This window comes from Gopherus evgoodei, chromosome 24 (assembly GCF_007399415.2).
Source record: "Gopherus evgoodei ecotype Sinaloan lineage chromosome 24, rGopEvg1_v1.p, whole genome shotgun sequence".
In the NCBI taxonomy this organism is placed as follows: domain Eukaryota; kingdom Metazoa; phylum Chordata; order Testudines; family Testudinidae; genus Gopherus; species Gopherus evgoodei.
Genome location: NC_044345.1, coordinates 4,037,971 through 4,065,390, shown reverse-complemented (window position 1 = coordinate 4,065,390; position 27,420 = coordinate 4,037,971). Strand labels below are relative to the sequence as shown.

Here is a 27,420-nt window from a genome sequence, read left to right as displayed (position 1 = left end):
GCGTGGCTCGAAGAGATGTGGAAGTGCAGAGCTGAGGATCCTCGGGCTGACTCAAAGTTCAAAGGGGAAGGGTGCTAAAGAACAGTATCAAGGGATCCAGCTTCACAGACTTAAGAGATAAATTCCCTGGGTGGTTTGCAAGCTGGGCACATTTTATTTTTTTTTTGGCTAGAAGGTTTTTTCTGAGTTTGGGGAGGAAAATATTGTGCAAAGTAATTAGGCTACTTAGGGATTTGTGTTCCCAAAGAGCTTTGCAAATGTGCTCGAACTTTTCTAGCATCACATACTGTCCTCCTTTTACAGAGGGGGAAACTGAGGCACAGAAAGGCCAGTAAACAAGTAGCAAAACCAGGAATTGAAACCAAAACAGTGCTCTATCCACTAAGCAGCACTGACTCCTTACGAGTATTGATTGGAACCAAATTAACAAGGATGATCCTGTGCTTAGATCCCTAGGATCTAGTGCACTCCCTGGATGAGCTTGGGCAAGGCACTTTGTCTTTCTGCGCCTCAGTTTCCCCATCTGTGCAATGGGGATAACAGCAGTGCCCTGCCTCAGAGCAGTGTTGTGCGGATAAACACCTTAAGTGTAATGGCAACAAGGGCCAGATAAGTAGCTGAACTGGAGAGATGAATGGATTAATGGGTGGGCTGTTGAAATATGAGACAGAAATTGGAAAAAAAAATCACGAAAATCATTAATGAAGTTTTCCCTTGGCAAATTATTTTTTTTTAATTTCAAAAATATGTCACCGTTTAGGAATTAATTGAAACATTATTTTTTTTTAAAAGAGGACAACTTGGAAAGCGTCTTAGAATTTCCTCCCACCTTGCTTTGCCCTGCTCTAATTAACAGGTGGGGAGGGGACTTGCACGTAGGTACACAGGAGGAAGGTAGCTGAGCCCAGGCGTCCTGATTCCCAGCCCGTTGCCTTGTGCACTGCCTCTTTTCCTATCGATTTCTTCCCCCCTCCCCGGCTTTCCCAAGCCGTGTCTCCTGCCTGGGACACCCTGGCAGTTTAAGCTGAGCCCCTGCTTGGGGCATGCTTCAGCCTCTCCATCAGCGGTTAAAGTGTCTCGCTCCAAAGCGGGATCATGCATCTGGGGCACTGAAGGGCTGTTGCGCCCTCCCCAGCCAGCACTGGCCGACTTGCTTCTCAGAAATGTGCCTGGGCTGAAGCCATCCCAGGCAGCAAAGTGTTAAAGCCCACTTCATGCTCTCACTGACTTTCAGGGGCCTCCCACTCGGCAGCCCGGGAGTATGAATAGCTCAGCTCTGTTCCTTTCCCAGCCACTTGCTCCCTTCTGTTTCCTCTCCGTCCAGCAGACCACATTCTTGGCAAGCAGCGCCGGGAGTGGACCAGAGCATGGAGGGCTTCCTGGCAGCCCGAGCCCTAGGGGAGGAATCCCTCCAGATGTGGGACCTCAACAAGCGTCTGGAAGCCTACTTGGCCCGGGTCAAGTTCCTGGAAGAGGAGAATGAGCTGCTGAGAGCCGAGATCCAGAATGCGAAGGACAGACCGGCGGAGAGCTCCTGGCGGTGCAAATACGAGGAGGAGCTGAGCGCCTTGAGGGCGACCTTGGATGATGCCTTCAGGGAGAAGCACGCGGCGGAGCTGACCAGAGACAACCTCTCCGAGGAGATCCAACATGTGAAATGCCGCTGCCAGAAGGAGCGGGCGGCCCAGGAAGAAGCCAAGAAGCAACTGGCCATGAGCAAGAAGGAGCTGGAGGAGGAGAGACGGGCGCAGATCTGGCTGAGGGAAAGAGCCACCCAGCTGGAGAAGGAAGTGGAGGTGCTGGTGGAAGTTCACGAGGAGGAGAAAGCCGGGCTGGAGCAGGAGATGGTGAGCTTCTCCCAGAGCCTGGAGAACTTCCGTGCCGTGCCGGTGGCTTTCCAGCCCGTGGAGGTGGAGGACTATTCCAAGAGGCTCTCCGAGATCTGGAGGGGAGCGGTGGAGACCTACAAAAGTGAGGTCTCCCAGCTGGAGAGCTCCTTCTGCCAGGCCAAGGAGAATCTCTGGAAGGCGGTGGAAGACAACCGGCAGAACCAGCTGCATCTGCAGCAACTGGAGAAGGAGCTGGCTGGGCTCAAGGCACGGAAGGGGATGCTGGAGGAGAGTCTTTCCAGGCAGTGGCAGGACCAGAGAGGGGAGGCTGAGAAGTTCCAGGTGGGTCAGGGTTCTCCTTGCAGGCGGGCGCGGGGGGTGGGAAAAGGGAGAGCAAATACCATGCGCTTACAGAGCCATTCGCTCCCTACAGACAGCTTGCTGTGCACAGGTCCCCTGGCGTGATCTGGAGTGGTTAGAATCAGGGAGCCTGTGGGTCAGGACTCCTGGGTCCCATCCCCATCTCTGGGTGGGAATGTTCTCCAATGGTTAGATCCAGGGACAGTGGGAGGCAGGACTCCTGGGTTCTATTCCTATCCCTGGTAGGGAAAGGGGATATGCTGTAGTGGTTACAGCCTGAGAGGGACTGGGAGCCAGGACTCCTGGGTTCTGTGCCAGGGAGTGTGATTTAATGGCTACATCAGGAGGAAGTGGGAGGCAGGACTCCTGGGTTCTAGCCCCACCTCTGGGAGCCTCAGCAGTAAAACTGGCCCCTGTGGATCAGAGCTTTGCACCAGCTTGTGTGTGGGTCAGTGGCTAAGGTACAGGCCTGGAGGCCCAGACTGCCAGGTTCTTCACCTGGCTCTACCTCTGGGTCACTGCCTCTCTGTGCTTCCGCTTCTCCCTCCCTAACAGTGGGACGACGACACTTACCTCCCTCGGTCCATGAGAGTCCAATTAACATTCACAGAGCGGCACTGTTGGGGCTGGGAATGGGACGCAGTCCGTGAACTGGACCTCGGTCGAGCTCTGCGATCAACAACAAGCAACTAATGCAGCCTGGAATTGGGGCTTTCTTAGTGTGTGAACGTGGGACTGTCTGGTGTGGGGGTGAGGGGAAACTCCCAGCAACTCCTGGAATCAGAAACAAAAGCGTGTGGCAAGCCCCCGGCCTAGCTCCTGGTTTTGCCAATCTCCAGGTATGGAGCACATGTGGGTGTTCACCTTAACTACTAAACTAGCAGGTGCATCCTGCTTTAAAATCTTGGATCACCTGCATTCACAGGGAGCTGGGCCATAAATGAGTCCCTTAGAACTCCTGTACAAATCAGCGTAACTGATGAATTTATGGACACAGCTTCTGCTTTGTTCACAGTCGCAGATGATCAGTTCATCCATCCTCATCACCACAGTATGCAAGTTAGGTTCTCACACTCTGGATCCACCATTGCCCCAGTTAGTGAGTTCACCCCTTTCAGAACGAGAGAGAGGATACAAACGGCAGGGACCTGGCATGCCAGCTCTGGGGGAAGAGTTTTTCCAAGCATTCTGAAATGAGAGATGCTTCAATTGCTGTCTAGAAAAAAAAAATCCTCCTACCACAAAATCTCTGTGGGACAAAGGCAGCTGCCGGCTGCAGTGAGCATCTTAGGTTTATGGGAATTTTGAGCGGAAACCCAGAATCTGGCTGCTTGGAAAGCAGGAGTAATGCCATTGCCTTTATACCAGTGTAACTAGGGTCAGAAGCAGGCCCAGCACATCAGGTTTGGGGTCCAAGAGGTTGGCTGAGCTCCTGGGGCTGTTTCCAAAATTCAGATCTTGGGGCCGATTCCTAACACCCTCAGCATTCAGAGGTGTGATTGGTCCACAAGGATTTCATGTGGATTCATTTCTGGTTTGGAAGTCCAAGGGCCAAATTCTGATCTCAAATACACTTGTCTAAATCTGCAGGAATTCTACTAACTTTAATGGCATTAGGGCCAGATTCTGATATTGGTCACATCCAAGTAAATCTGGAGTAACTAGTAACTAACGGGACTAGGGTCAGATTTTCATCTCAAATACACTGGTGTAAATCCAGGGTAACCCTACTGACTTTAATGGAGTTTCTCCAGATTCACGAGATCGGAATCTGGCTCACAAATTGCTGACTGGGCCAGTCTCACAGACCCGGCTCTTTGATTCTCTGATCTCTCCTGCAACGCCATGGAGAATGCTTCAAAATGAACCCGTCGAAAGAGACCAGGCCTCATTTGGAAAAGAGATCGAGTTGCCCGTGGCCTCCATATGCCCCCATCATCTTCTAGTCCCAGTTGTCATAGCAGCTGTTTGGTTCAGGTAACTGTGGTCAGAAAATGGGACGAAGGAGGGGAAGAAATCTTGCCTGGCTTTGTGCAGCGGAACAGCTGCAAAAATAATTCCGTGGAGAAGGGATGTCGCTGGGTTTTTATCAGCATGGAAGAGGGTCAAGGAATGCTGTGAAAGTTCAGGGCTAAATTTTACTAGGGGCCGCTGATATGAACAGCCAGGAATTCCCCGCACCTCGCAGCCCTCAGCCTGGTGTGTTAGAGGAATAAAAAAAGGCTCCGGGGTGGGAGGCTGTTTCATGACTGAGGAATGGGGTTAGAACAGTGCAGGGTTTTGGGTTTTTTAGCCTTCCTTCTGCTGGGTTTGTAGTAGCAGATTTCTACCCTACTCACTCTCCCCTCCCCTCTGGGATCGCTGGCTCCCTAAAAACACGCCTGAACCCCCATAGCCTGGCTTCATCAGCAACCTAGCACTCCAGTCCAGTTCTTTCTTTTCTCACTCTTCTCTTCTGCCTCTCTTTTTTTTTCCTGGTTTTTCACTCTCACTCATCTTCCTCTTCTATGTTCTTCCTTTTTCTTTTTTAGGAGCTTTCTTTTCTCTTTCGCCTTCATCCCCCTCTTCCTTTTTTTTCTTTCTCGTTCTTCTCTTCTGCTTTTTTCTCATTCATTCTTCTCTGCTCTTCCTTCTGACCCTAATCCATGCATGGAAGAATTTATTTTAGATGCTTCTAAATCTACTGCCTTAGTATTTTCTAATGCCTCTGAGCAGAAACCACAGGCCCTGTGTCCATGGGGAAAGCTATCACACTCAGCAAGATGTTGGTGTCACTGGATCAGGGGTTCCAGCAGCCTTGTCGGTTTCACATTTTGGGCAGAACGTGACTAGGCCAGGCAGCATGTCTCTTCTCCTCCCTCCCTCACCCCATTGGATTGGGGAGGAAGAGATCATTAGTGATGACTTACGATCCCCTCATTCTTATCCCTCCTCATTCTTATCCCTCGGGAAGGAAGAGTGAGTGATGATTTCCTGAATGGAGAAAGGGCGGTGAGAAATCTGATAGGAGAACTTGGCTGGGGACCAGCGGCGTGCATGCAAACCACATCCGAGATTGCACAGACGGGTCCTGAGCAAGCGAAGAGGCACATGGGAAAGTGTCATTCGAGACAGAGGAGCTATGATCCGAGCTGGGGAGAGGGCTCACTGGCAGCATTTCAGGGCGTGGAAGTAGGTGACCAGATAGCAAGTGTGAAAAATCGCGGGGGGATGGAAATAGGCACCCATGTAAGAAAAAGCCCCAAATATTGGGACTGTACCTATAAAATCGAGACATCTGCTCATTCTACATGGGAGCTATACAGCAGCTGGCTCGGGTAGCTACGGGCCCTGGGGCCTAGACAGCCAGCTACAGTTGGCACCAAGACACCTGGATTCTACACCCAGTACTGTCACTGGCCTGCTACATCATTGCACTGCTCTGTGCCTCAGTTTCCCCACCCCTTGTCTATGACCACTGAGAGCTCTTTGGGGCAGGGACTGTTTCTCACACCATGTGTATAACCCAGAGCCAGTCCAAACTTTCAAGTTGTTTCCATTTTGCAGGCTTCAAAATGGAAAAAAAATTATTCCTTCTCCCAACACATTTTTCCAGTAAGACCCTGTGACTTGTCAATGGACTAGGGGGAGGGGAGTGGTAGGATCATGTACTCCAAAGGACCCATCCCACCAGAGGACTGGGTGCGAGGACTCCTGGGCTGTATTCCCAGATCTACCACTAATCAACCTGACCTCAGTCAAGTCACTCCCTCCTTCTGTGCCTCAGTTTCCCCATCTGACAGATGGGGATAATGACACCAGCCTCCTTTGCAATCTGCCAGCACAGCCTCCCCCATGCTTGATACCAGCATATATTTCATTGCTGCAAACTCTGGCTTAGCAGCAGCTCCACCTTCCTAAGGTACAGGCTTGTTTTATAAGGACAGCTGCCTCAGTGGTTCTGACTGGGGGTCAGGCCTCGGGATAGCAGGGAAGAGAAAGGCCCTGAAAGCCCAAGTGTGAAAACCTCCAGATCGAAGGAAGAGAGCCCAGCACAGGGTGAAAGGATGGTGCAGTAGCTGGTGTCCTAACCTGCCATTGGGGAAAGCTGGTTTCAGCTCCCTGCTCTGCTACAGTTTTTGAATGTGACCTGGGGTAAGTCACTTTGCCTCAGTGGGTTGGGTGTTCTAAGGTATTTAGGTGCCTTGTGAGATTTGCAGATGTGTCTAAGCAGATTAGGTCCCACTGAAATGTGGGGTCTGGGGGATGGTGCATTGGACTGGGACCCAGGAGATCTGGTGGGACACAGAGGCCCAGTATATTGCTGTCACAGCGTTTATCCAGAAAGTATCTTGTAAGATATCCAGTGAAAGCCGGTGACACACTGGTCATGAATATCCTTGTGAAATGTAGGTATTAATGCTGTATGAGGACTTATGAATACTCACTGATATTATGCTTTGAAGTCTGTTGCCAAACACAGAGAAAAAGAGGGTTTTTTTTTTCCAGACAAGAGGGAAGATTGTTCTCTCATAAGAACGTCAGAATGGCCATGCTCTGTCAGACCAATGGTCCATCCAGCTCAGCATCCTGTCTTCTGACAGTAGTCAATGCCAGGTGCTTCAGAGGGAGTGAACAGAACAGGGTAATTTTGAGTGATCCATCCCCTGTCATCCAGACCCAGCTTCTGCTAGTTGGAGGTGTAGAGACACCTGGAGCATGGGCTTGACTCTACTCTAGATTAAGCATTGGGAAACCAACACAAATCAAACGCCATTTGCATGTAAGTCAACAGGAAAAGCCAGGCTCCATGGGGGGAAGGGATGTGAAATCAGCATGGGAAGATATTGGAGGCTAAACCGACATTGGGGTTGTCTTGTCTCTCGGTCAAAAAGATGAGTTTGGGGGAAAGCAAAGGAGAAGGAAAAAGATTTGCAGTTATCCGTTTCCCCGAGGAACATTCCAGGCAGAGGCAAGTGATTCATGAAAAATCTGCTGCTTTTCTGTCAAATCAAGATCCAACCTCTGGCTAGAGGAGTTTTCTCACCCTCAAAGTCCTTTTGCAAAAGACTGCAGCTTCCTAACGTTAAGTTTATCCTCTTAGAAGCTTGTTTTACTTTTGTTCTATTGTCACCAGTTCTGTTTCCACTGGCCTTTCTCGGTGTCCCTTAAAACTCTCTTTGTTAACAGGCTTCTTTGTTTTATCATAAGTAGATCTCAGCGCCGTAATACGAAGCCTAGTGTGAATTCTTAGTTGAATCAAACAAGCCGGTGTGGGCGCTGTATCTTTGGAGACAGCGAGGTTGGTAACTGCTGTGAGCATCCAGTGACGGGGGCTGGATGCTCGGGGGGGAATGCTCGTTTATGAGGTTCACGAATTGGGGTGCACTGAATGTTACCTGCAAGGCAAAGTAGGGTCTGGCACAGGGCTGAGAAGTTTGTCCGGGGTGGCTGACAGACTGGGATGACAGGGAGTTGTCACCCAGTTGAACATCAGCAAAGTTCTCTCCTGCAGAGGCGGTGGGCTTACGTGGTGCCCTTCGAGAAAGAATCACGCCTGGGTCCGATTCCTGTCACTGCTGGGGCAAGTCATGTCCCTGCTCTGTGCCTCAGTTTCCCCATCTGTAAAATGGGGATTGTGACACTGGTCTGCTTTGTAAAGTGCTTTGCGATCTAGGGACGGCGACGCTCTAATTAGGAGCCAGGGCTTATTGTTATCTTTCCGCACCGAAGTCACTTTGGAAATCTGACTCTCGGCACTTCAGCTTCCCATCTATGAAATGAGAGAATAGCACTTCCCCACTGCAGAGGGATGAATTCATTCATGATCATAGACAGAGACTGGGTAAATTACCTAAGAGGGGGATGACCCCCCCCCACAATGGAGATCGGAGCTGGGGGAGGCCCCTGGGATGGGGGCGCCTGGGGCACAGGCCTTTGTGTTTCTCTGTACTCCTCACTCCTGTTCCACTGCGGTCTCCCATCAGTGTCGCCACACGCCGGGCAGCCCACTGAGGCATGCGAGGAGCCGAAGTGACCTTTTGATCCTTTCACTCTCCGGCTTCTGATTTAGATGCTAATTAACACTTGGTGGCTACAAAAGACGGTGCCAGCACTGCCCGCCCACCCCCAGACATTGTTCTCTGAGGCCAGGCCGGCACCCCAAGACTGGGACAATAGACCCAGCCTTAACCCCTCACCCACCACGGCCCATGGCTTTTGAGCTAGGCACTCCCTGTGTAATAATAACCCTGAGCTCCTTGTGTCTGTAGCTCTCCAAGCTCTTTACACAATGGGTGGGGGTGTAGTATTCACCTCCCCCATTGAACAACTGGGGAAACTGAGGCACACAGGGGTGGAGGGGCTTAGATGAGGTCCCACTGCAAAGCCGCAGCAGAGCAATGGCTAGATCCCAGTTCTTTGCCATCCCAGGCAGATGCCTTATTTACTGCAGGACGCTGTTTCCTTGGTAGGGTTGGCAGCGGGTAGATCCCCATGTATGTCTGCCCTTCTCTGGCTTGGGGGTGATGGGGTGTATACGGCCCGATCCTGGGTGGTGCTAAGAGCTCTCCTGTCCGAGTGACGGGAGCAGGCCCTGAATGGTCTAGCGTGTCCTTTAATGTCCCTGGTCATGGTTGGGGGTGGAACCTTTGATATCTGGAGAGGGTGGAATGGGATGGGCTTGACGCAAGACTTCAGTCTCTGTAGGTAACAAAGAGAAGGGGGAGCGGTAACTTGATTGCGATCTGTAGGTACCTACATGGGGAATGAATGGGCTCTTCAATCTAGCAGAGGAAGGTCTGACACGAGCCAATGGCTGGAAGTTGAAGCGGGACAAATTCAGACTGGAAATAAAGCGTCAGTTTCTAGCCATGACAGTAATTAACCCTGGGAACCATTTATCCCGGGGTGGGGTGGGTTCTCCATCACTGGCGATGTTTAGCTCAAGGTGGGACGTTTTTCTAAAACACCCACCCTCGGGAATACTTTGGGGCAGGTCTCCGGCCCGAGCTATCCAGGGGGTCAGATGAACACAGTGGTCCCTTCTGGCCTGGGAATCTAGGACTGGGGGGTGGAGCTGGACAGGATCCCTGCAGTGGGGAGGAAGGTGCCCATGGGTCAGCCCTGAAATTGGAGAGACAAAGTGACTGCACCTAACCCCCAAGGAGCTGCCGTCTGATGGAGCAACCCTGCCCATTTTGCCTCCCCAAGCATGGCAGGCAGGTTGCCTTCGGCGGCATGCCTGCGGGAGGTCCTCCGTCCCGCAGATTCGGCAGCAGTCTGTGGGAGGTCCGCTGAAGTCGCGGGACCAGCGGATCCTCCTCAGGCATGCTGCTGAAGGCAACCTGCCTGCCACCCTCGCGGCGACCGGCAGAGCGCCCCCCATGGCTTGCCGCCCCAGGCACGTCCTTGGCGTGCTGGTGCCTGGAGTCGCCCCTGGTGTTAGCCTAGCACCCAGGAGAGCTGAGTGGAAGTCCCTGCTTTGCCACGGACTCCCAGTGTGACCTTGAGACTGTCCCTTCGCCTCTGTGCACATCCGTTCCCGTCGGCCCAATGGCAATAGCAGGGCGGCCCTGCCTCGCAGAGAGACGTACTTTACAGGTACTGGCGGAAGGGGAGCTGAGTTAGTTTCTTAGATTCCAGTCGAGCAGATCTTCATTAGTGGGAGGCTTTGGTCTTGGGGAGTTAGTGGGCACAGTCCCAGAGTGCTGCTGGGGTCACTCGCCAGCGCCCTGACCGTTGCTCCCTTCTGCTTGTCGTTTCTAGCTGGCCCTCGAGTCTCTGGAGCAGGAGAAAGAGGCCCTGGGAGTCCAGATTGCTCACGTCCTGGAGGACAGACAGCAGCTCATGCACCTGAAGATGTCCCTCGGTCTGGAGGTGGCAACATACAGGTGAGTTGTTCCCCCTTCTACCACCGGCAGCGCTCTCCCCTCTGAGTCAGTGGTGACCGCAATGCCTCAGCATGGCGCTGGGGGGCGCTGTGGTGCAGGGAGCAGGGTGGGTGGGTCAGTAGGGGGCGCTCTCCCCTCTGAGTCAGTGGTGACCGCAATGCCTCAGCATGGCGCTGGGGGGCGCCGTGGTGCAGGGAGCAGGATGGGTGGGTCAGTAGGGGGCGCTCTCCCCTCTGAGTCAGTGGTGACCGCAATACCTCAGCATGGTGCTGGGGGGCACTGTGGTGCAGGGAGCAGGGTGGGTGGGTCAGTAGGGGGCGCTCTCCCCTCTGAGTCAGTGCTGACTGCAATGCCTCAGCATGGCGCTGGGGGGCGCCGTGGTGCAGGGAGCAGGATGGGTGGGTCAGTAGGGGGCGCTTTCCCCTCTGAGTCAGTGGTGACCACAGTGCCTCAGCATGGCACTAGGGGGCGCTGTGCTGCAGGGAGTGGGGTGGGTGGGTCAGTAGGGGGCGCTCTCCCCTCTGAATTTCTACTGGCCCCAGCATGGGAGGTCATTTTGCTTCCGAAAGCTCCGGGTCTGATCCTCGTCACTGGCCCCAATGTCTCCCCCCACACACACTCTGCGCTTCAGAAACTAACTCTAGGAGCTGGAGGAGCATTTTCCCCCCAGCAGCCACTCAGTCCGTGTTGAGGCTGCCGATCTGCTTGCTGTAGGGACCCCCGCACACACTAGGAAATGGAGCAATGCCAGCTCCTTTCACCCAGGTGACAGCTAGCCCTGGCACATCAGTCATCCACACAGTCTCCCTGCCAATGCCGGGCAACCAGGACAGCGCGGGGCTTCAGAGTACCCAGCTTCTAGGGAAGTGGAGGCTTCTCCACCTCTTGAAATCTTCACATCTCTGGAAGCTGCTTTAGCCAAACACGAGGTTTGGGGCTCAGGTTGGGGGTAGCTGGGGGAGAGTCTCTGGGGCAGGCCAATGCTGCTTTGCTTCACGCCTGCTTCCCTCTTGCTTGTGTGTGGCCGAAAGGCAGGTGATGGGCTGTGCCACTTGCTAATGAGGAGACAGCTCGTTAACTGGGCCAGCGAGCTCACATGGCCAAGGCGGCTCAGCGAGGATGCAGATGGAGCAGCGAGTGTTTTCGGCTGCTCTCCACCCCTTCCTGCAGCAGGCCAGGCCAGTCAGCTGATACTGAGCAGGCCAGGTGGCTTCAGGGATCAGTTGGGTGAGGAAGGAGAGGATAGTGGAGCAGAGTATCATAGGCTCCAGTGTGCTGATGGTAGGACATGTCTAGGTTGGATATCAGGAAACACTATTTCACTAGGAGCGGGGTGAAGCACTGGGATGGGTTACCTAGGGAGGTGGTGGAATCTCCTTCCTTAGAGGTTATTAAGGTCAGGCTTGACAAAGCCCTGGGATGATTTAGTTGGGGATTGGACCTGCTTAGTTCGGCCACACTGGGTCAGACCAAAGGTCCATCTATCCCGGTATCCTGTCTTCTGACAGAGGCCAGTGCCAGGTGTCCCAGAGGGAATGAACAGAACAGGTGATCCTGAAGTGATCCATCCCCTGTCGCCCTTTCCCAGCTTCTGGGAAACAGGTTAGGGACACCATCCCTGCCCATCCTGGTTAATAGCCATTGATGGACCTATCCTCTGTGAATGTATCTAGTTCTTTTTTGAACCCTGTTAAAGTCCTGGCCTTCACAACATCCTCTGGCAAGGAGTTCCACAGGTTGACTGTGTGCTGGGTGAAAAAACACATCATTTTGTTTGTTTTAAACCTGCTGCCTATTAAGCCTTCCAAGGCTTGGCCGACACAGAAAAGTTAGGTCGGTATGGCTCCATCAGTGTGAAAAAACCACACTCCCGACAGTGTTCCTGTCCCCACAGAAAAACCCCTTATGTTGGCAGAGGCTGTATCTACACTACAGGGCTCTGCCAGGCCTTCTCTGTACCTAAAAGTACACATTGCGATGACGCTCAGGGGGGTGAAAAATTCATCCCCTTGGGGGACGTAGTTAAGCCGACCTGCTTCTCACTGTAGACAGGGCTGGATCGATGGAAGAATTCTTCTGTTGCCCTAGCTACTGCCTCTCGGAGGGCCAGATTAATCGCACTGATGGAAAACCCTTCCGTCGCTGTAGCAAGCATCTGACCCACTGTTGCACCCACAGTGTAGACGTGAAAAAAGCCAGGAATGGCAGCTCCTTGTGAGTCAGAATGAAGCATGTGCAGATATGGAGCCTCCGGACCTCACAAGAGTTTGGGTGGTTTGGTTTGGGTTTTTTTTTTGAAAAGCCGCTTTTGCAAAAGGATTAAGAAATAAATAAATACATGAAACGTGGCATTTATTGGCCAGTTGCAAAAGGTGCCTTTGGCTTTATTGTCCGTTTCTCTGCTCCCTCCCTCTGCAAAGGACATTCCCTGGGAACCTGCTGGCTAGCTGCATTCCTACCCCCACTTCCCCATCCAGATGGCTCCCAGACAAATGTATAGTTGGGAGGGGAGGGATTAGCATGAGAATAGTGTCTTCCACGGAGAGGGGGGAGCCCCTCCAGGACTAGCCATTATGTCATCGAGGGCCTGGGTCTCAAGAATAGGTGGCTCTGCCCTAGCACTGCAGAGCAGGGTAGTGTGGTGTGTGCATGGGTGGTATTGTTGGAGGGATAAAAGGGGGTGGGTGAGCAGGCAGGGGGGGTGGGCAGCAGGGGGACCAGACAGCAAGTGTGAAAAATCGGGACAGGAGTGGGTGGGGGGTAATAGGAGCCAATATAAGAAAAAGACCCCCAAATCAGGACTGTCCCTATAAAATCAGGACATCTGGTCGCCCTAGTGGGCGGTTGGAGGGGAGGGTTCTATTTTGCAAAGGAGAAAGGAAGCGCACGCAGCATTGCAAAGCGCGTCCCTCGGGCAAAGTTGCCAGGTTGAGGGTCCCATGATGACCCATGTTGCAGCACATAAGGGCCCCTAGGGTTACGCTGAACATGGGGGTTGTGATGGTGCCATAGCAGTCACAGTGCATCTGTCAGCGCTGAGCCTCTGGCTGGGATTGAAGATCTTGGGGGGGAGGGGCAGCAAGAGACACCCCCCCCTCCCGGGCACGTTCCAGCTAGCAGACAGCATGAGAGGCAGGATGGGCTAGTGGTCAGAACACTCGCTGGGTTCTATGTCTGGCTTTGCCACAAACTCCCCGTGTGAGCTTGGGCGAGTCATGTAGCTACTGTGTGCCTCAGTTTCCCCATGTGTCACACTGCCCTGCCTCGCTATGGGGCGGAGGAGGGAGGATGTGAGACTAGGAGTTGCTCTGAGTTTCAGACATGCCTACGGCCAGGTCCATGCTGGGAGGCTGTGTCCGTGCAGTCAATACGACAAGACAGAAGCAGGGCGAGGGCTGATAACCCCTTCCTCAGTTTACTCTGTTCTTTTTACAACCTCTCTGCAGGGAGGGGGTGACCGTCCCCCAGTTACTTTCCCTCTCTGGGCTTCAGTTTCCTCCTTGATGAAATGGAGCAAAACTGGATCCTTTCACCTTGCGTTCCTTTGAATTTCAGTGGCAGCTCTTTGTGTTTGCTTCGCCCCCCTGGGATGATTCTTCCACCTTAGGATGGGCTCCATACTTATTTAGATTTTTTTTTTGTTTTTTTCTCCTACTGCTATTTATCGCTTCAGCCCACCGCTAGGTCCTGTGGCAGACCCACAGCCCTGCAATGGCTGGAGAGGTGACAGCACCCGCCCCTCCCCACCCAACTGAAGCATGTCAGGGCACAATTTATACGGGCCTCTTACAGTGTCTATGTACAGCACATTGCATGGCAGGGTCTGGTCTCGGGTGGGGCTTCAGGGAGCTGCTGTACTCCATGAATAATATGGCATCTGATTGTTCATTTCAGGACGCTCCTGGAAGCTGAGAGCAGCAGGCTGCAAATGCCTTCAGCAGAGTACAAACTGGTCAATGGGTTCAGAGGTAAGATGATTTCCTCCTCCCCGCCAGCTCCCGTACGCCGTCTGGGCCGTGCCTGTTACGTAGGCCAGCCCTGCCAAACCAGGCCATGAACCGGAGGCCTCCGGAGCTAGCAGCATGAGCTGCTGCCACTTGATCTCGCCAGCCAAGGCTCTGTGGCTACCTCCACGCTGCAATCGAAAATCCCGCGGTGCCGAATCTCAGAGCCCTGGTCAATCGACTCAGGTTCGCGGGGCTCAGGCTAAAACTGGCATTGTCGACGTTCGGGCCAGGACTCTGAGCCCCACCCTCTCGCGGGGTCCCCAGAGCCCAGTTTTAGAGCCCTGCAGCTCAAGCCCCAGACAGACGGCCATGCCGCCGGTCTTTGCAGTGTTGACATAGCCCATAGGTGTCACCTATATATCCACTGTGGATCGGTCACAGATGGAACACACACAACACACACTCACCAGTGTGGACACGCCTGCTTTCCTGTTCTGGGGCAGTAGCATCTCGTCCCTCAGGAGTGTGAACAAAGCCTGTGGGATTCTCAGAGGATCCGATGGGAAGCATCCTTGTAACATCCCCCACGGTGGAGGATGAGGGTACTGAGAGTAGAATGGGGGTCTTTAGTTATTTCATCTAGTTTCTCTCCCCCATTTATAAAATTGCCAGCCCCAAGCCTTCCAAAACCAGGAGTCAGCCCTCTCCAAAAAAACCCCCAAAATCATGAGATTGGCTTAAAAATCATGATTATTTTTTGTAAATGCTATTTTTGAGGTTCTCTGTATTCTCCTTCTGTTTTTTGAGTCTTTAGGGCTTATGTTTCCAAGGTTTTCTCTGCAACTACAAAGGTTAGAAACCCTTTTTTCCCAAATGAAAGCTGAGATTCTCACATAATCACAGGACTCCTGGAGCTGGGGCTTTAAGAAAAACACCAGATATCACAAGATTTGCCATAATAGTGCAGGAGTTGGCCTCAACCACACCTAGGGTGTTGGGAGGTGTAATAGGTGTGGGTTGAATGCTGACATGCATCGAATGGAGGATACTTGACAAGGTATTATTATTGTTTGGATTCCTCTGGATGAAAAGGTTATTAACCCTTTGAAGCTAGCGTCTAGGGGAGATACTGCAATGTAAATCTAAGCACTCAGAGTAGGCATCATTCACATTTTTAAAAGATTCTTACGCATTTTTGTTTTCAATTACTGTTAAGTAACAAGCTGCCACTATGCCCATCTGAGGTGGAGTAGGACAGAGTCATCTTCCTTGTGTATAACAAAAATTGATTTTTAAGTTTTATCCATATATTCTGCTTTAGTTACAGCTGTACCACCTTGTTAAATGTCAATAGGATTGCAAGGGACGGTAGAGTCTGGCTCTTAATCCTCCCATCCCATACCTGATTGCTTGAGTAGCATTCTTGTGTGCTGTCACACAGCTGCTTCATTCCACCCCAGAGGTGGCTGCATTCCAAAGATGGGCAATCCTTCGATGCCTACGGGGCAAAACTCATCCCAGGGCCCAACATCCACAACAAATACTTTTCACCACTTAAGTCCCACTTAAGGCTTCAGAATAGTTGAGATTCAAGTGGTGCTGGCCCACGGCTGTGGGGTGAATTTTACCCACCGTTTGTAGGAAAGATGCCAGAGGTGCCAAATCTGTGGGTGCTGGAGCACCCAAGAAAAAAAATAGTGGGTGCTTCACACCCACCAGTGGGCCTTGCTGATCAGCTCCTCCCCCCCTCCTCCCGCCAGCGCCTCCTGTCCGCTGCAGATCGACTGTTCAGGAGAGGAGGGGGACAGGAAGAGGTGGAGAAAGGGCAGGGCATGCTCAGGGGGAGGGGGGAGAACGGGGCAGGAAGAAGTGGGGGAAGTAGAGAGGGGGCGGGAAGAGGTGGGGTGGGGGTGAGCCTTGGGGGAAGGAGTGGAGTTGGAGGCGGAGTCTGGGGCAGAGCGGAGGTCCAGCACCCCAGGGGAAATCAGAAAGTCGCCACCTCTGAAAGACGCTAAATAAAAATAATCCCTGTGGTATAAGCAGCTGCAGTTCTATTGGAGTCATGCATTTGACTGAAGCCTCTTTCCAAAAAGACAGCCAGTCTTCACCTGAAGGCATTCAGAGATGGAGGATACACCACTTCCTTTGGTAGTTTGTTTCAAGAGGTAATCGCCCTCGCTCTCATGCCTTCTAACTGGAATTTGTCTGGTTTCAGCCTCCGGACTTCAGCTCCCTGTCTGCTTCTCTTTGCTAACTCTTTACCCATTGAGTAGCTGGTGTTTTCTCCCTGGGGATACCCTTCGGGATATTGATTCTGCTTGTTTTCCTCTGTGCTCTTTGCAGATGCCAAGCTGGAAGTGAGTAACAGCAAACTCCAAGCCATGACGCCCGAGAGCAGGCGACTGGTTTCCTGGGACCACCGACTGAGCCCCACCACCTTCCAGAAGGGAGAGAGCAAGACACAGCTGCTGAGAAACCAAATTGACTCCCCCAAGCTGCAAGCTGCCGCCGTGCTCTCCAAAAGCGACGGCCCCGTTGCTAGAGAGTTCCAGAAAATCAACTCAGTCCTTCAGTCCCCACTCCTGAAAAGTGCCCAGGCTGTGACGGATACCGCCACTCCGGGCCATTCAATCCCTGTCAGGCTGGGCTCGTCCCACGCTGGAGAGACGATCGAAGCTGCCGAAGCAGAGATGGTGGCCCACTCTTTCTCCCAGGAGCCGTTTGAGAGGCTTGACTCCATGTGCTCCGCAGTGCCAGAGCCACGGCCGGTGGGACTGTCTGATCCAGATATGGAATGCAGGAGCCCAGGAGCAGAAGGTGGAGATCCACCTGCAAGCCAGGTGGAAGCAGATGACGTTGGCCAGGAGGATGAATGTCATGAGGAAGCCAGGAAAGAGGTCGAGAAAGATCCCAGCGAAGAACCCCCCGGGAAGCTGGGTCCCGAGGATTCGCTCTGTCCCAGGCAGCTGGTCAACGAAGCATTGGAAGATGCACCGAAGGAAGTAATAGATCGCACCGAACCAGCTGTGGACTCCAGCCCTCTGCAAGCAGATAAGGCCCCAAACGATGTGCAATCTTATGTCTGTTCTCCCCTGGAAAAGGCTTACGGGCTAGCTGCTTCTCCCAGCGCAGAGGCATTGGAAGAAGGGAAGGAGACTGAGTATGAAGGCCAGATGGAAGCCAGTCATCCAGCAGAGCAGCTCAAGGCCATCAAAGGCACCGAAGCCACCGATGAAATGGACAGTGGCCTAGAGCCCCATTTTGAAGAGGAGACCAGGGAAGCAGCCATCCAGGAGCTCCCGGATGTGAAAAGTTCTGCTCAGCAGGACGGAGAGGAGTCACAGTCAGGGCTGGGTCCTTCCACCAAGCAGAATGAAGAAAGCATCCCTGATATTCTAGCCACTGAGGGAAGGCCTGAAATAGAGACCCAGGAGGAATTGAGATCTTGGAAGCAGAATGAGAGTCAAGAAGAGACACCAAGATCACAGAGTGCAGATTTGTGCGGGGAGACTGATGCAGTTTGCAAGAGCACAGAGCGGGGAAGTCCATTAGATGAAGGTGGGCTGGTTTTAATGGGGGCAGAGGGAAAGAGTTGGGAGGCTGGGATAAGTGGCCACAGTCACCTAGCTGCCGCGGAAGAGTTTGACCGCGGAGAAGAAGACCTTGAGGTGGTGAGCACAGAAGCGTTGCATCTGTCAGAAGACGAGGAAAGGCGAGAGCTCTGGAGCCCTTCCAGGGAGAATGAAGAAGACAACTTCCAAGCAGAGATGCTGGAAAGTGAATTTCTGCAGGCGGAAAGACAAGCGACTCAAGCTTTTCCCGTGGAAAGTCACCCAGCTTTAGTCGTGGAAAGTCCCGAAGAAGAGCATCTTAATGGCACTGAGCAGGAAAAGTTTGAGCAGCAGGAAATGTCACTTCATGAGACTGATGCCGCAGTTGGAGAGGACGGGAGGAAAGAGATGTTCTCCGACCTTGAGCTCTTGGGAATCAAAGAGGCCATCTCTGGGGATGAGACTGTGTCAAAGGCTGAAGAAAACATCCTGGGGGATGAGACCCTGGACAAAACAAGAGGGGACAGTGAAGAACACAAGGCAAAGTTGGAAGAGGAAACTTTGGGATGCGAGGATCTCAGCGCAGATGAGAACGGCTTGAGACATGAAAACTTAAAGCAGGAGAAAGATACCTTGGAGGAGGAGATTGGGGACCTGCAAGAGAACGGCTTTGAGCAAGACATTATTCTGGCCAATGAGGGTCTGGAGAATTTTCAGAAACTGGAGTCCTTGGGTACAGAGGAAAACGTGGAAGAAGACTATCAAGGGCACTTGCCAAAGGAGCAGGAAGGGGAGGGTAAGGAAGATGCAGCGGGCTATCCGGAAACAGGGGAAGCTACTGACATTGCTTTGCAAGAATCAGCCTGGGCGGACACTTTAATGACCAGCACAGGAGTAACAGAAAATGAACATGAGCAGATAAAGAGCAGTTTGGGTGCAGAGATGGAAGAAATAATGGGAGATGATGATGATGCAGATCACTTTATGGGCAGTGAGCATCCAGTGTCACACAGCGAAGCGGAGCAGGAGGCCAGCCCCAGCATGGAGCTGATGGAAGAAGACCATTACAGCAGTGAAAGAGAGCGTGAGGACATCCAGAGCCAACCTGCCCCGCAGCTTGGAAACTCTCCAAGCCATGAAATCAGCGATGAACTGACCGAGGTGCTGGAGGAGCCTTGGGAGAAGGTAGATGTCTCGGGTGAAGCTGAGGGAGAACTCTGCGAAGAACCTAAAAGGCCAGAGAACATAGACATGGCCTCCCAGGCACCAGGTGACTCTTCAGAATCTGAGGACTCCCTGGGATCCCTGGAGGATGTCTCTCCCAATGCCTCCCCAAAAATGGAAGGTATGGAAGAGGAATTGGAAGGTGGCAAGAGGATTATGTTGGAGGAAACATTGCCAGATAGCACACCCCTGCGCTTCTATGAAAAGGAGGTTCTGGCTGAGGCCACGTCCAATCAACAGCCTCCAGTAAGTGATGACGGTGGAGATTCACCGCCAGCCGCCGAAAGCACTGCAGTTTCCCCAGATGACGTAGAACAGCTAGAGAGCAGGGCCGTACCAACAAGCTCTCAAGAGAAGGAAAGCAATGAGGAGGATGAATCTGGCCCGGTGTTGGCAAGAACATTAGAGCACGCAGAGGAAGAACGAGGTTATTTCATGGTTTCGGCACCCAGCCAAGAGACACCCAGTCTGGAGGAAGCTGAGGTTTTGGAAGACTTTGAAGAAATCAAGGTCGAAACATCAAATCTCACCGAAGAAGATCCAGAAATGCTCATGGCGCACTCTGAAGTGCCAAGGGATGAGAGACTCTTTGAGGCTGAATCAGAGAAGGAGGCGGAAGGAACCGTCGAACAGGAGAGTAACGCGGGCAAAGAAAGCGAGGGTGGAGAGTTTCCTCCAGAGAAGAGCAAGCCCCACTGCTCGGATTTCACCTGGGAGCCAGAAAAGGAGGATGGTTTCCCAACCAAAGCAAGTGACTGCAGCAGCATTGCAGGTGGTGCTCAAACAGAGAGTGAGGGAATGTTGGATGCTCCTGAGCCTGGTGAAGATGTTCAGAAGGTTTCTCCATTGACCAGCACAGATGACCTAGGAGAGATTCTGTTGGAAGGGCAACTGCCTCTTATCCAGAAAGGAAGCCCAGATTCTAGCAGCCCTCTCTCCTCTGAGGATGAGTCACCCAATGTCACCCAAGCCCATCCGGGTTCTGATCCAGAGGTCAGCGGAGGACTTCACCCCGGGCAGCCAAAGGATGCTACAGAGATTAATCAAAGTGGCATGGACCACTCCATGGAGACGGTAGCAAAGATTCCGGCAGATGTCATGAAAGACTCAGACATCCTGGAGATTGTAGAGCAAGCTCTGGAGTTTAACCAAGAGCTGATGCTGGAGTTTAACCAAGAGCTGCATGCTGGAGATGAACAGCATGCTGCAGGCAGGGTTGACGTGTCAGACCAGACCCAGGAGGTGGGGAGAGACGGTGGCATGAGTGAGACAGGGGATCTGCAGGAGACTCTCCTGGACTCCTCACCACAATCCAAGGAACTGACGACATCCAGCCACATGTGGACGGAGACCAATGCCAATGGAGAACTGAATGGGCTGCATGGAGAGCAGATATTGAATGGGATCTCAGACCTGCAGCCACTCAGCGATCAGAACGACTGTGCAAAATCCAGAGGGCACGAGGTGAGCTCTTCTGGGGATGAATTCTTTGGGAAGGTCACCATCACCCAGGAATTGCACGGAGAGGAACCAGAGGCCTTCCCCATCTTGGAAACGATGCTAAGTCAGAGCGCGTTGCAAACGCCAGACTACGAAGGAGGCCACGGAGCTGGAGAAGAACACCCCAAGAAGGGCCAGGTCTCCGAAGAAACCGACAACAGCAAATTAGCTGACATAATGCAGAGTGCTCACATGCAAAGACAGGACCTTGAGGCTCAGACCATCTCTGTCCCCTCCCCTTTCGGAGACGATGTCTTTCACCTGGGACCCAGCCAGCATCTGAAATTCCAGCTCAAAGATGATCAGGAATCATGGTCTTCAGAAGATGACTGAAAGGGTCTGGGGACACACTGACCATAGACACATCACAGCCGTTACTTCTGCTCAAGTGAAAGCATGTAATTGTAGGGCAGATGTGGTACCTTCAACCCGGTCTTCTCTAATAGATGGCCCTCTTCTAAACTTAAAATAGGCCATTTTCTATTGACAATCGGAAGCAGCATTTAGGAAATTTACCCTCGTAACACTTACCAATTTGGTAATGATTTTTTTTTAACACACGTGTTTGGATTTTCTTTTTAAACACTTGAGAATTAAATTCCAGTGTTCTGTAGAATGTAGCAAAGTAGAATCAGGGGCTTGGGGTTCAGTCCTGTCTCCGGGGGGTACGTAGTTCACAGAGAGTAACACACAAGCTCTACATTGCTGTATGCATTGGTGACATCCATTCCCAGACCTGGGAAAATTCACCACTTGGCTGCAGCATGGAGGCTTTTAGGACTGGGAGGAACGCACCCATGGGATTTTTTAATTACTTTTTTCATACAACAAATCACGCATTGGACCTGAATCTCAATTATACTAAGGCCACTTTACATCACTCTGGCAGTGCGGAACTAGAATTCACATCCCTAGTAAGGCCCCATTACATCAGCAGGCCTTAGAATAAATAAGAATCAGGCTCATTTTCCCTCCTCCATGGCGGCTCAAAATTGTTTAATTTCCATCTTCTGGTTTGTCTGTTTGCTTTGTTTACAAAGGTATTTAATTGATGGGCTGTGTCTTTACAAGACCTTCACTGCCTTTTTTTTTTGTAATCTAAATGATTACAGTCCATTGGCTTGTGAATGGGGAAAATGACCTCAATCCACCGCAAAATACATTCTGACAGCACTTGCAAAGGTTACTGAGCTGCAAAGGCTGCAGTTGCTTTCACACGCCAGGTCTAGAGAACCATCCGACATCCTTTTAGGACAATGCTACTCTTAGAGCAATGAAGGTATCCTCTGAGCTGGGGTTATCTTGTCCATTTCCAGCATCAGATGTGAAATACACCAGCCAAGAGAGAAATCATCACCCAGAGTAAACCAGGGCTCGATTCTACATGGTCCTTTTTGCCCCTTGAAACACACTACGTTTGAAAGAGTGTTTCCGGGAATCATGGTTGGGTATTGGCCAAGATAACAATACAGGATACAGCTGAGACAACCACCTGTATCTTTACCTCTAGTTTTAATGAGGATGCCAGGAACTCAGCTGAGCTTGAAGGTAAAAATTTTTCCAGGGCATCTTCCTCCCTTGTTGTGAACACCTTGCCAGATCTGTCCTGTGTACCTGCACCCCCGACCTGCAGTGATCAGACAGTTCTGCCTTGGGGGAATGGGAGACACACTGCATGCTGGTTAGATTCACACATTGACCTGCATATACGCATGGTTAGATCCTCAGCTGGTGTATATCCTATCTCCTTTGAAGTCAATGGACCAGATCCCCAGTGGGTATATATCGGCATTGCTCCCTCAGAGCCTGTGGAGAAACAGCCATTTACCCCAGCTGAAGATATGGCCCAACACATCCAAAATGGCTTGTTACTTCCCTTTCTGTCGATCTAACAAAGATCCTGGATGAAACAGCCTAATCACATTGATTTAGGGCTAGCTCTCTCTTCCGCGCCAATCATGAATGGGTGATGGTCACTCAGATGCTTCACCAAGGGAGGAAACGACTGTTTTGGAGTTTGTCCAACTCATTCATTACTAGTCCTGATCCGAGAAAGAATGAGATCTTTTTTCTTTTCTTCCCTGTGCTGAGCTATCACTGAGCATGCAGGGCTGCTGTCGGTTCCGGGAAGTATATGAAGATGATACAATGTAACCCAAAGACGAGTGGACTTCTCTGCAGGCTGGTTACTTTGGATGAAGCGGACGGCGCAGATCGGCCGCTCCCACCAAGCTTTCTGCTCTGCTGCCGTGTCCTCTACGCTCGTAAAACCAGCCGAGGCGTGCCCGACGAGCCGCGCAATGTATTCTGTACCTCGTCTATCCTTTAATAAAGCAACTGGCTTCCCACCTCAATGGTTCAGTGTCTTGCCCTTTAATTGCCCCATAACATTTCAAAGCAATATACCAACCTGCTTAGGGAGTCTGGACACTCCACAGACATTTGTTCCCGGTCACAGAGGCTGAACTCTAATTGCAAACATTTGTGGTGTGCCTACATTAGTGATCTCTCTGGGGCAGGGCATGGCTTTTTTGTTCTGTGTTTGTGCAGCACCTTGTGCCATGGCGGCCATGACCGGAGCCCCCAGGGTACTGGTGCAATACAAGTCATAAATCCCAATTGCTAAAATTGAGTTACTTGGCAATTAATTAGTTGAGTTAAAACACCAGCAAAAACTCTAACCTAGATAACCCCTCGTAAAACTGCTGCCAGCAAAGTGGAATGAAAGTCACCTATGATTCCGTAGCATCTTCCCCAGCCCAGCAAGACTTTCGCTTGGAGTGAAGCTCTTCTGTGTAGGCCCGGGGGGAGGATTCCGCTCTCTGTGCTAAGAGCCCTGGGAAAAGCTCCATCAAGTTTGAGTGGAAAGTGGGTAACATCTAGGGGTGACATCATCTCTCTCTTTTGATCTTCTGCAAGTGATGGCCTCCTTAAAGAGTCTTAGTAACCCTTCCCCCATGTTTCCTCTCACAGCGGCCACTGTTTAACTGCCCCCACCAGCCCCTAGACATCTGCTGTGTGTTTAGGAAGCAGAGACAAAGGGCTGGTTATTGACGTACCTAGACAATATTCCCACGCTCTCCCGTCAGGATGCTACCTGTGGATAATTCCAGGACTCAGCTGAATTTATTGGTGCCAGTGGGATTTTAAGGCAAGCCAAGAGCTGCTCTGGACATGGGGAGGCTGGAGCAATAGCAGGATCATAGAGGGTGCGGCCCGGGCTGCAGTGATCCAATGTGATGCCACCTGGTGCAATGCACCAGCATATGCTTTATTGCAGCAGGCTAATCTGAGCAGATTCACGCAGGGGCTGGAGAGAGAAGGATTAGATGGATTTCAGAGCTGAGCTTGTAGCTGCTTGAGCATATTGGGTTGTCCCAAAAATATCCCTGGTACCGAGCCAAGAGGCCTTCTCTACCCTGAGGGGTTACCCCAGTTCTGCCATCCTTGTAACTTCACCCAAAGCAGGGCAGGCTTCTGGATTGTACACCTCCATCCAGCTGATGCCTGTTACCCCAGCCTCTCCTGGAGTGAATTCCTTATTTATCTGCCCCCCCATCAGCATAGTATCTGACACCTCACAATTTAAATGCATTCGTTGGTATCATCTCTGTTTTATAGATGGAGAAATTAAGGCCTAGAGATCTTCACATGTATTTAGGCCCCTGATTCCCATGACTTGCCCTAGATCACACAGGAAACATGATCGAACAGGGACTGGTACCCAGGTCTCCCACCTCCTAGGCTGGGGCCCTAACCACTGGACCATCTTTCCTCCCACTTGGCCTCCCACCCACATATCGATGATGTTTAATTCCCAGCCGTTGCCCGGCTTAGGCATCAATCCTCAGACCAGTCGCTCAAGGGGTCAGAGGACAGAAGTGCTGCTAAAGCTGCGAACAGAGGAGTCATTGTGGGGCTGGTCCTCAGATCCGGATCCGGCCTGCCTGGCATTAACTTCCCCCTCACTTCCCAACGGAATGAAGCTAATTTGGAATAAGCACACCCACGCATGGAGTTAATCAGGAGTAACTGCCCTTGTACAAGCCCATCTTGTAAAAGCCAGGCCTCAGTTTCCCTACTGTAGAATGGTGATGGTACCTCTCAGAAGTGTGGTCAGGGCCACTCTATTGATTCCCTCTACGTACAGAAACTAGGACAGCTGGGACTTGCAGCTACCTCACTGATCCCCGGGCCAAACTGATTCCTGCAGAATCACCCTCAGTGTAATCGAATGCCAGGCCAGCGGAGACTGGCGGGCGGGAGATTCCAAACCCAGCTATTTGTGAGCGCCGCTTGGAAGCGCCATGACAGGGTGCATTTGATTTAGCCATGAGACAGCAGAATGCAGCTGCTTTTTCTACAGAGCCATGGGAAGGATGCCTGGCCGGCTGCCTGCAAGATGTGTCATCTGGGATGGGCTGATGCAACTCCCCCAGGAGTGAGGATGTATTTTAAGAGGCAGGAAGATCAGTGAGATTCTGCTTTTCCCCTCCCCTCTGCCATCCCCCAGCAGGATAGAAGATGATGCTGCAGCCTGCAGGAGGGGAGTAACTAGATGAGGGTCTCTGGCCTGTGATATACAGGTGGATAGACTAGATGATGCAGCCTATGCATCTCCTAATTGTCCGATCCCTGGGGTACAGCTCTCTCAGCTGGGCCGTGTGAGCCTAAGGACCAAACAGAGCCAGGCTTAATTGCAGGGTGGCGGGAAATTGACTCATGCCCTGGTCCTCAAATGTCTTTAGGTGCTGCCAAGGGGAGTTAGGCACCTAAATACTTTGGCAGCGTGAGCTGGTACTCAAAGGCTCAGCCCTTTTTTGTGCTGGGACAATGAGTCTTCCTCCAGATCCACCCGTGCCCACGGGGGCCAGGCCCATTCGCTCCTCAGCTCTATCCCTCTCCCACTGCTCCTCCCATGCTCCCTGCAGCATATTCCCAGAGACTTTGTCCCAGGAGGTGGCCTACATCGCTTGCCCCTGCAAGCCAGCTAGCAGAGGCTATGGCTGGGAGGTGCCACAGATTCGAGGTGAGTCTAAACATTTGCAGCCCCAGCCGCCATTATAGGCACTCACTTTCTCCTACAATGAACCCCACAGCGAGGCTCCTGGTCCCACAGTCACCTGGGCTAGCCAGAATCTCTGCTGTACCTGGGTGAGGCAGCTTGGGCAGCCTGCAGAACTCCTGGGTTCTATTCCTGGCTTGGCTACTGACTTGCTGGGGGACTCTGGGCCAGTCCCTTTCCCACACCGTGCCTCCGTTTCCCTCCGCTGTAAAATGGAGATTGCGCTGTTTCCTTCCCCACTGTGGAGGTGGTATAATGGATTTATTAACGTCTGAGAAAAGCTCACATAATGGGGGGGGGGGAGCTGTATAACCATCCAGGGAGAAAGTGAGCACTCGCTGGGAGGAAGGTTTTACCACTCTTTAATTCTCCCTGGCCCAGTTGACTCTAAGGTCACACGAGGAGTCTGTGGCAGAGCAGGGGAAAAATCAAACCCAGGAGTCCTGATATCCAGGCCTGTGGCTTGGCCAGCAAACCTTCCAACGCGTCCACAACAAGCACGAGTGGGGATGGTGACACGGCACGCAGCAGCTAGTCTCAGAGCCTGAGGCCAAAGCGGGGTAGTGGGTACAGAGCCCAAGCTGCAATATCTATCGACCCAGCATTTCAGGCTCACTGCCGTGGGCTGTGTCGACGCACCCAGTGCTGGAAAGGCATTGCCCAGGGGAGCAGGCGTTAATGGGGCATAAAGCAGGCTGAGGGGGAGAATGGGTGCTGTTGTGAGGAAAGAGGAAAGCCTGTGACCAAAGCGCTGCTTTATTGAATGAGGGACGGAGGCAGGACACGGCTCCGCGGGGGAGTCTAGCAACTGGAAATAAATGAGCACGCTGGAGACCAGCTGATGCCCTTTAATAGCTGTGAGCTAGCGCCTCACATGACATGATATAAATACTTTGGTAACTAGGGGCCTGCTGTGCCCAGTGGAGAGGGGCTGAGATGTGGCAGAGACCCCAGGAATTATGCAGGCTGCACTGGCCAGCCTGTCTTCTTCCCACTCTGCTGCTGCAGAGAGGTCAAGGAACGCTGAATGTGTGCACACACATGAAAAATCAAGGCAGCGTGGTGTGGAGTTGGATTTGTCTGGCCAGCTATTGGTGCCTGCATTGGAAAAATGCTGGCTTCCGCTGCCCTGTGCCTCAGTTTTCCCACCTGTGCCATGGATATGTGCACATGACTGGAAGCCAGAACTCCTGGGTTCTGGGTCCTGCTCTGCCACAGACTCCCTGTGTGACCTTTGGCCATGTCACTTTTAAAAAAAAAAAGTCATGCCTCAGTTTCCCCATCTGCAGAATGAGGAAAACAAACCTTAGACACCCTTTTACAGAAGGGTCTTTAAAACAGGCTAATTATTACCTGTGGATATCAAGCCGATCTTCAAGGGCTGCTGGAAAACTCCTGCCAGGATGCTTAGAGAGATCAGATTTAATCAAGCCACCTTTTGCAGGCGAGCAAATAGGCACATTCAAACCATCCCAGCTGTCCCTCGAGGGGCAGCGTCTGGCCTACTCCCATCCCGAGCTCTTTTCTTTGCGGCGCCAATGGCTTGCGCCCTCATTCCACTGGCACGTTGGGACTTGAAATGCCAAGACCAGGGTATGATCCAAGTCAATCAGGCCTTTGTACGTTATCTGCTGAGCCACCACACACAGGCTGTGGGTGTGGTAAAATTCTGTCCCTGCAAGGGAGGAGAATGGGGGCCTTTGTGCGAGGTGAAGAGAAGAGACAGAGGGCGAGAGGGCTGAGTCATTGGTAGGCCCAATAGTCACCACTGACGCTGTGGCTTTATGGGCACACGCTGTCCGTGCACGGATGGGCTGGGCTGGCGCCAGAATCCAGGTCAATGGAGAGGGGACAGTGTGGGCATAACCCAGGCTCCTCGCATTTGGCTGTGCGTTGAAAGCAGGTGCCACTGACTCCGTATGCTCGTGGCACTGTGCATCTTCCTGTCCGGTGTGAAACTGGCATAAATGCTCTGCAGTCTGTCTGTTCCCGGCCCATGGCATAGGGAGCGGATCGGGGCACGGCCAAAGTGTAGTGCGGTGGTGGGGCTAATCTCTGCTTCTCGGGAAGACA

General features: G+C 52.2%; 1 protein-coding gene across 1 annotated transcript; it reads left to right on the top strand.

The window, feature by feature from the left end:
• Positions 1–1,283: 1,283 nt before the first annotated feature.
• NES (nestin) lies at positions 1,284–22,624 on the top strand. Its single transcript, XM_030542402.1, has 4 exons — positions 1,284–2,171; positions 9,936–10,060; positions 13,955–14,028; positions 16,351–22,624. The coding sequence occupies exons 1-4, from the start codon at positions 1,368–1,370 to the stop codon at positions 20,613–20,615; spliced, it is 5,268 nt and encodes a 1,755-aa protein (XP_030398262.1). The 5' UTR covers positions 1,284–1,367; the 3' UTR covers positions 20,616–22,624.
• Positions 22,625–27,420: the final 4,796 nt, after the last annotated feature.